The sequence below is a fragment of the Triticum aestivum genome, chromosome 6B (genome assembly GCF_018294505.1).
Source record: "Triticum aestivum cultivar Chinese Spring chromosome 6B, IWGSC CS RefSeq v2.1, whole genome shotgun sequence".
NCBI lineage: Eukaryota > Viridiplantae > Streptophyta > Magnoliopsida > Poales > Poaceae > Triticum > Triticum aestivum.
This window is the reverse complement of record NC_057810.1, coordinates 201,264,574-201,273,293: the sequence shown is the minus strand read 5'-3', so window position 1 is coordinate 201,273,293 and position 8,720 is coordinate 201,264,574. Positions and strand designations below refer to the sequence as shown.

General features: G+C 50.4%; 1 protein-coding gene across 1 annotated transcript; it reads right to left on the bottom strand.

The window, feature by feature from the left end:
* Positions 1–6,217: 6,217 nt before the first annotated feature.
* Positions 6,218–8,408, bottom strand: LOC123133955 (tubby-like protein 4). Its single transcript, XM_044553328.1, has 8 exons — positions 7,773–8,408; positions 7,464–7,640; positions 7,301–7,356; positions 7,121–7,223; positions 6,926–7,015; positions 6,695–6,790; positions 6,535–6,602; positions 6,218–6,441 (listed from the first exon to the last, which is right to left on the bottom strand). The coding sequence occupies exons 1-8, from the start codon at positions 8,283–8,285 to the stop codon at positions 6,366–6,368; spliced, it is 1,179 nt and encodes a 392-aa protein (XP_044409263.1). The 5' UTR covers positions 8,286–8,408; the 3' UTR covers positions 6,218–6,365.
* Between the last annotated feature and the right edge of the window lie 312 nt (positions 8,409–8,720).

The window sequence follows — 8,720 nt, the reverse complement described above, 5'->3', positions numbered from 1 at the left end:
TGAATTCATTTAGTCTTTTCCTTATGTCATCAAGTACATCAAAGGTAAGGAAAATGTTGTGGTGGATGCTCTTTCCCGCATATGCATGCCTGTCACTAAACTTGAATGGAATGTCATTGGCTTTGAACACATTAAAGACTTGTATGCGCATGATCCTACTTTTGCAATTCCTTATGCCAAGTGTTTGACGCATACATCCTGGGAATGCTATTACATCAAGGATGATTATCTTATGAGAGCTAACAAACTTTGCATCCCCGAGTCTTCTCTTTGTTTGCTCCTTTTGCAAGAGGCTCATGGAGGCGGACTAATGGGACACTTTGGACGCGACAAGACATTCGCTACGCTCTCAAAGAACTATTTTTGGCCCAAGATGTTCCGTGACGTCTCACGCTTCACCAACCGATGCTCTACATGTCGCAAAGCTAAGTCAAAAGCTCAATCCCATGGTATTTACATGCCCCTTCCTATTCCTTATCAACCTTGGGAAGACATTAGCATGGATTTTGTACTTGGTTTGCCTAGAACTCAAAATGGAAAGGATTCCGTCCTTGTTGTTGTGGACCGATTCTCTAAGATGGCTCATTTTAGCCCATGCAACAAGATAGACGATGCTTCACATATTGCAAATCTTTTTTATAGGGAAATCCTGCGCCTCCATGGACTGCCCAAGACGATTGTCTCGGACCGCGACGTCAAGTTCTTGAGTTACTTTTGGAAGACTCCATGCGCCAAGTTCGAAATCAAGCTCTTGTTCTCTTTGGCATACCATCCTAAAACTATGCAAGACACTCCACAACAATGCAAGACACTCCACAATCAAGAGGAACATCAAGGAGTGGGAGGAGTGCCTACCTATCGCCAAGTACGCCTACAACCATGCAAGACACTCCACAACTGGCAAGTCCCCCTTCGAGGTCGTCTACGGTTTCAACCCGTTGTCCCCATTGGACATTCTTCCTCTTCCACTACAAGAGTGCACCAACATGGACGCAAGTACACGAGCAAGCTACCTCAAGAAGATGCATGAAGATACAAGGCACACCATCGAGCGCCAAGTACAACGACTTGCGACCAAACTCAACATCGACAAGCAACCCATGATATTCAACATCGGAGATCTTGTGTGGCTACACCTTCGCAAGGAACGCTTCCCCAATGAATCCAAGTCCAAACTTCTACCCCGAGCCGATGGACCCTTCAAGGTGCTAGCATGCTACAACAACAACGCTTACAAGATCGACCTCCCAAGCGACAAGTACAATGTGAGTGACATCTTCAATGTCAAAGACGTCTCGCCATACCATGGTGACGAAGCTTTCGATCTGAGGTCGGATCTTTCCCAGGGGTGGGGGGATGATGTGGAGCATCCCATGATCATCCTGTTGGAAATATGCCCTAGAGGCAATAATAAATTAGTTATTATTATTATATTTCCTTGTTCATGATAGTCGTTTATTATCCATGCTATAATTGTATTGATAGGAAACTCAGATACATGTGTGGGTACATAGACAACACCATGTCCCTAGTAAGCCTCTAGTTGACTAGCTCGTTGATCAATAGATGGTTACGGTTTCTTGACCATGGACATTGGATGTCATTGATAACGGGATCACATCATTAGGAGAATGATGTGGTGGACAAGACCCAATCCTAAGCCTAGCACAAAGATCGTGTAGTTCGTATGCTAAAGCTTTTCTAATGTCAAGTATCATTTCCTTAGACCATGAGATTGTGCAACTCCCGGATACCGTAGGAATGCTTTGGGTGTACCAAACGTCACAACGTAACTGGGTAGCTATAAAGGTGCACTACGGGTATCTCCGAAAGTGTCTGTTGGGTTGGCACGAATCGAGACTGGGATTTGTCACTCCGTGTAACGGAGAGGTATCTCTGGGCCCACTCGGTAGTACATCATCATAATGTGCACAATGTGACCAAGGGGTTGATCACGGGATGATGTGTTACGGAACAAGTAAAGAGACTTGCCGGTAACGAGATTGAACAAGGTATCGGCATACCGACGATCGAATCTCGGGCAAGTACAATACCGCTAGACAAAGGGAATTGAATACGGGATTGATCGAATCCTCGACATCGTGGTTCATCCGATGAGATCATCGTGGAACATGTGGGAGCCAACATGGGTATCCAGATCCTGCTGTTGGTTATTGACCGGAGAACGTCTCGGTCATGTCTGCATGGTTCCCGAACTCGTAGGGTCTACACACTTAAGGTTCGATGACGCTAGGGTTATAGGGAATAGATATACGTGGTTACAGAATGTTGTTCGGAGTCATTTATGAGATCCCGGACATCACGAGGAGTTCCGTAATGGTCTGGAGGTAAATATTTATATATGGGAAGTCCTGTTTTGGTCACCGGATAAGTTTCGGGTGTTATCGGTAACGTACCGGGACCACCAGGAGGGTCCCAGGGGTCCACCAAGTGGGGCCACCGGCCCCAGAGGGCTGCATGGGCCAAGTGTGGGAGGGGACCAGCCCCAGGTGGGCTGGTGCGCCCCCCCACAAGGGCCCAAGGCGCCTAGGGTTTGGGGAGGGGGCGCCTCCACCTTACTTGGGGGGCAAGTTTCCCCTCTCCCCCCCTTGGCCGCCACCCTAGATGGGTTTTTGGGGCAGCCGCACCCCTTGGGGTGGGAACCCTAAAGGGGGGCACAGCCCCCTCCCTCTCCCCTATATAAGAGTTTCCACCTCTCCCTGACGCAGCCCTACCTCTCTTCTCCTTGTCTCTCACGGTGCTTGGCGAAGCCCTGTAGGATTGCCACGCTCCTCCATCACCACCACGCCGTTGTGCTGCTGCTGGAGGGAGTCTTTGCCAACCTCTCCCTCTCTCCTTGCTGGATCAAGGCATGGGAGACGTCACCGGGCTGCACGTGTGTTGAACGCGGAGGTGCCGTCCGTTCGGCACTAGGATCTCCGGTGATTTGGATCACGACGAGTACGACTCCTTCAACCCCGTTCTCTTGAACGCTTCCGCTCAGCAATCTACAATGGTATGTAGATGCACTCCCCTCTCTCTCGTTGCTAGTATCTACATAGATTGATCTTGGTGATGCGTAGAATTTTTTTGAATTTCTGCTACGTTCCCCCAACACATCCCCATGGACCCCACGACACCACTTGGACCAATGACAAGAGCTCAAGCAAAGGCTATCAAAGATAAGGTACTTGGAGGAAGGCCACGAACAGCTACACCCAATGGACAAGACGACGAGGACACCGAGTATGAAGGACAAGAAGAAGAGCTACCGAAGAAGCTCCAGTGAGCGGACGTCCGGCGCCTGATGCTCCAGCCAGCGGACGTCCGACCAGGACCGGACGTCCGACGCCTGAAGGCCCAGCCGATCCAAGTCCCAGCCGACGAGAGCTACAACAAGCGGACGACCGACCCGTACCAGACGATGGCAAGTCCACACCCGAAGCGTTTCAGCGGAAGATCGAAGCAACCGGACGTCCGGCACAATGTTCACAGAATGTAATTAGTGGAAGTCTGAGCCCTACCGAACGTCCGGACCTCCGCGAGCGACCGAACGACAAGTAGAGACCGGACGTCCGCTGCCTCGGGCCCGAAGCCCATGTACCCCTTCATTCTGTCCCCTTTTGCACTTAGACTATAAATAGACCTCCTCCTCCTCCTAGTTAGGGTTAGCAATGGTTTAGCTCATATTAGAGATAGAGCTTTGTTCATCCACTTGGTTACTTCTCCATCGGAGTTCACAGCCTCTTCGGAGAAGATCCCCCAAGCGGATTCAAGACCCCTTTAAGGGAAGACCCCCTCAAGACCTCCTCACGGAGAAGAACTACCGCCACTTGTATCGTCCTTTGTTAGATTTGAATTGTGTATCTCTTTGTGTTTTGAGGATCTAGCATATGTGTGACCATATCTTGTTGGTTGAGTGATTTCTCTCGTGTTTCCCCTCATGATTTTTCCTCATGTTCCTCGTGTTCTTCGTAGGATCCCCTCCAATCATGAAAGATCGGGCATCTAGGGTTCTACCCTACATCAGGACCTCTACCAATGGTTAGGCACGAAGGAAGGCGAAAGGGACATCTATAAGATGGCCAAGATCCGAGAGAGGAAGACAAGGGATATTGGCCAAGTCAAACACATCAAGGATGGAGCAGGCCAACTCTTGGTGAAGGACGAGGAGATTAAGCATAGATGATGGGAGTACTTCGACAAGCTGTTCAATGGGGAGAATGAGAGTTCTACCATTGAACTGGACGACTCCTTTGATGAAACCAGCATGCGTTTTGTGCGGCGAATCTAGGAGTCTGAGGTCAAGGAGGCTTTAAAAAGGATGAAAGGAGGCAAGGCGACGGGCCCTGATTGTATCCCCATTGAGGTGTGGAAAGATCTCGGGGACATAGCGATAGTATGACTAACCAAGCTTTTGAACCTCATTCTTCGGGCAAACAAGATGCTAGAAGAATGGAGACGGAGTATATTAGTACCAATCTTCAAGAACAAGGGGGATGTTCAGAGTTGTACTAATTACCATGGAATTAAGCTGATGAGCCATAAAATGAAGCTATGGAGAGAGTCATTGAGCACCGCTTAAGAAGAATGACAAGCGTGACCAAAATTCAGTTTGGTTTCATGCCTGGGAGGTCGACCATGGAAGCCATTTTCTTGGTACGACAACTTATGGAGATATATAGGGAGCAAAAGAAGGACTTGCATATGGTGTTCATTGACTTGGAGAAGGCCTATGATAAGATACCGCCGAATGTCATGTGGTGGGCCTTGGAGAAACACAAAGTCCCAGCAAAGTACATTACCCTCATCAAGGACATGTACGATAATGTTGTGACAAGTGTTCGAACAAGTGATGCCGACACTGATGACTTCCCTATTAAGATAGGACTACATCAGGGGTCAACTTTGAGCCCTTATCTTTTGCATTTGTGATGGATGAGGTCACAAGGGATATACAAGGAGATATCCCATGGTGCATGCTCTTCGTAGATGATGTGGTGCTAGTTGACGATAGTCGGACGGGGGTAAATAGGAAGTTAGAGTTATGGAGACAAACCTTGGAATCGAAAGGATTTAGGCTTAGTAGAACTAAAACCGAGTACATGATGTGCAGTTTCAGTACTACTAGGTGTGAGGAGGAGGAGGTTAGCCTTGATGGCCAGGTGGTACCTCAGAAGGACACCTTTCGGTATTTGGGGTCAATGCTGCAGGAGGATGGGGGTATTGATGAAGATGTGAACCATCGAATCAAAGCCGGATGGATGATGTGGCACCAAGCTTCTGGCATTCTCTGTGACAAGAGAGTGCCACAAAAGCTAAAATGCAAGTTCTGCAGGACGGCGGTTCGACCCGCAATGTTGTATGGCGTTGAGTGTTGGCCGACTAAAAGGTGACATGTTCAATAGTTAGGTGTGGCGGAGATGCGTATATTGAGATGGATGTATGGCCACATGAGGAAGGATCGAGTCTGGAATGATGATATACGAGATAGAGTTGGGGTAGCACCAATTGAAGAGAAGCTTGTCCAACATCGTCTGAGATGGTTTGGACATATTCAGCGCAGACCTCCAGAAACTCCAGTGCATAGCGGACGGCTAAAGCGTGCAGAGAATGTCAAGAGAGGGCGGGGTAGACCAAATTTGACATGCAAGGAGTCCGTTAAGAGAGACCTGAAGGATTGGAGTATCACCAAAGATCTAGCTATGGACAGGGGGTGCGTGGGAGCTTGCTATTCATTTGCCAGAGCCATATGTTGGTTGCCAGATCTTATGGATTTCATCTTTAGCCTATCCCAACTTGTTTGAAAATAAAGGCTTTGTTGTTGAATTAGAACATATACCGATCCTACCCGCTGCTTAGCTCAAATGGAGCCAGGCATCTCCTGCGATCAGTGAGATATGCTGTGCTCCCTCCAAATCTCCCCTGACTGCCGCCCCTCTCTCTCTCTCTCTCTCTCTCTCTCTCTCTCTCTCTCTCTCTCTTCATCCTTGGAACTTTGGCAGTGACAGTAACAGTTGGGGAGTGGCAAGTCCAAGTGCCGGACCAGTACATTGCCGCTGTGGAATGGAGCGGCAGGGCACGACCTCCAGGCTCCCGGCAGCGTAAGGATGAGTTCTCACACTCCGTCAGTTCATGAAAATCGGCTAGACACTGCAAATTCTTTGGAGACGAACAAGCATCGCCTCCGGTGACACAAGGACAAACAGATGAACAATTTGCTCTCTTATAAAACTTCTAATTATTAACGCCTTCTCGAGGCGAGAAGACTGCATGTACATAAAAATTGACAGGAGGAAAGCACAGGGTGCAGCGCAAAAACAACGTTCAAGCTAAACAAAACTCGTCGCATCTACGTCTCACGGTCACAGCGTGCAGCACAGCTTGGAGTCCATCGACGCCAAGCAGATGCAGAATGCTTGGTAGCCAGTCAAGGGGTATCTGCAAATGAGATCAGAAAATGTTACTAGGTACATAAGTAAAATCGACAAATGTGGATGATCACTTGATCAGCAAGGGCGATCTATGGCTTACCTGAAATCCATTATGTACTTGGACTTCCCGACCCTACCGAGCTGCAAGATTGTCTGCCTTCCATTCTCCTGTCAAGCATAAGTTGTCGGTACATGAACTGTTGTTCAGGCTGATCTGACGCTTGCAGGTTTCATTTAGTGACAAGAGCAGAAAATTTTACCTCCAAAGTCATCTGGAAGTTCTTCACTGATGTCTGCACCTTGTATCCCATCCTCCCTACCCTCTCTCTGAAATCTAGTTCGTAGCGCTTTGTCATCTGTTGCGAGTGCAGAAAACAAACAATCAAACTGCCTTTTAGACACTGATGAACAAATACATATATCAACTTAACTCTCGATTCTTGACATGTCGATCCGAAGACCCAGTAAGTTTGTCGAGAGAAGATGCTTACATTGTTGTAGAAAGGTGATCTTGAGCAGAGTTGGTCAGCTCTGCTCCTCTTCTCCTGCCAATCCTTTGGAAGCCCACTGACGTGCTGAATCTGCATCAACATTTCCACAACTAGTGACCATATGCCTCACTCCTTGGTTTAAACGAATCCATTTAAGTTCACTAATGAATCTTCCAGTGTTGCAAATGGATTTACCTGAGCAGAACTGTTGGTCCTCAACTGCATGGACTGGTTCTTGGGGATCCATGCCCTCATGCTTCTGAAACTCCCCGTGAGCGTAGTAATAGTAGGGGCAAATCTGTAGGAACCAAAAGTTGGTCAAGAAAAGCCATACAATCCATGGACAGGTCACTGACGGAGATTGATGAATCTTACGCGATAACGCCGAGGAGCCGCTTGGACTGGCTCTTCAGCTCATCGACCCGGTTCCCCTGCATCGGCGACCATTAATACTCATAATTGGTTCATGTCCACCATGGTAATCAGTCTCGAATCCAGGAGGGCGACATCAAGAATCACGAAGGGGAATGTCATGTACCTGGCCCCAAATCTGGTACTTGGATCCAACAAGATTGGCACCCATAGTCCCGAGGAAGTTCTTGTCGGAGCTGCAGAAGACGCCGTCCTGGTTCTGCGCGACGATGAACTCCGACCTCCCTCTCCTCCTCCGGTGCCGGGCCACCGCCAGCTTCCGGTCCTGCCGCCCCTGCCCCTCCTGCAATCGCACAACAGAGAGACGGGCACGAATCCTTATGACACCAATCTCAGCAACTAATCATACTACTCTCCCCTGGATTTGAAAATTTGAAGCTCAGAAAGCGAAGGAGGGAGGACGGGATTAGCTCACGTTGGTGTAGAGCGAGTAGAGCGCCACCCCTCTGGCCCCGGTGGCCTTCTCCCTGACGACGACGCAGGTGCACCTCCCGACGTCGAGCGGCAGCGGGCGGCACAGCAGCGCCCTGTTGGGCAGGGTGGCCCAGGACGCGGCCGGCGCCGCCTCGTTGTCGGAGAGGTCCCACGCCTCGTAGGACGACGACGCCGGCGGCGGAGGCGGCGGCAGCAGCTCCCTCCTCCTCGGCCCGACGAACACGGGAAGCCCCGCCGCCGTCGCGGTCGCCAACGGCGCCTCCTCGCCCTCCATGCGGGCCTGCAGCGACGACGGCCTCAGCGGCGCCGCCTTAGCGGCAGCAGGCGTCGCCCTCTTCTCCTCCTTGCCGGGGCCGAGATTGGCCGCGCCCAGGTTCTCCTTCTCGGCGGAGACCGCCGGCGCGCGTGGCCGCGCGGCAGCCGCAGGCGTGTCTGCGGCCGCGTTGCAGCTGAGGGGGGCCAGGGGCTCCCTCTTGGGCGGCGTGGCTGCCATTGGTGCGCGCGCGAGGGGAGGGGAGGTGGACGGGGGTTTCGTAGTGCGCGGAGGTCGCGTGCGTGTTAGTGCGAGGCTTGGCTGGTGCTTAATCTATGGACCAAATGGCGATGTGGGTGGTGGTTTGGAGGGAGGATTTAAATTTGAAACGCGTGATGAGTGGCGAGTGCTAACGGTCGCCGTCTCGGGAGCTGGACCCTTTCTCTGTGGTGGCGATGTGATTTGCTTTTGGACTTTGTTGGAATTTTGCTCTTGGACTTCGCCACCGTGACCGAGTTTGAATAACACTAGGCGTGACTGAGCATGGACTATGGCGTTGTTGATGGTGGTTTGGAGGGAGATTTAAGTTTGAAGGGGGATTTAAATGAGCTGCTGCTGCTCTCTGCTTGCTTTTTGGTCGCGTTGCATGCAGTTTTTGGCAGGAAACAGGAAGCG

Coding starts and splice junctions, on each gene's coding strand:
- LOC123133955 (XM_044553328.1), bottom strand. CDS start 8,285: ATGGCAGCCACGCCGCCCAAGAGGGAGCCCCTGGCCCCCCTCAGCTGC. Junction 7,641..7,772: donor TCTACTCGCTCTACACCAAC/GTGAGCTAATCC, acceptor GTGCGATTGCAG/GAGGGGCAGGGGCGGCAGGA. Junction 7,224..7,300: donor CGGCTCCTCGGCGTTATCGC/GTAAGATTCATC, acceptor TGGTTCCTACAG/ATTTGCCCCTACTATTACTA.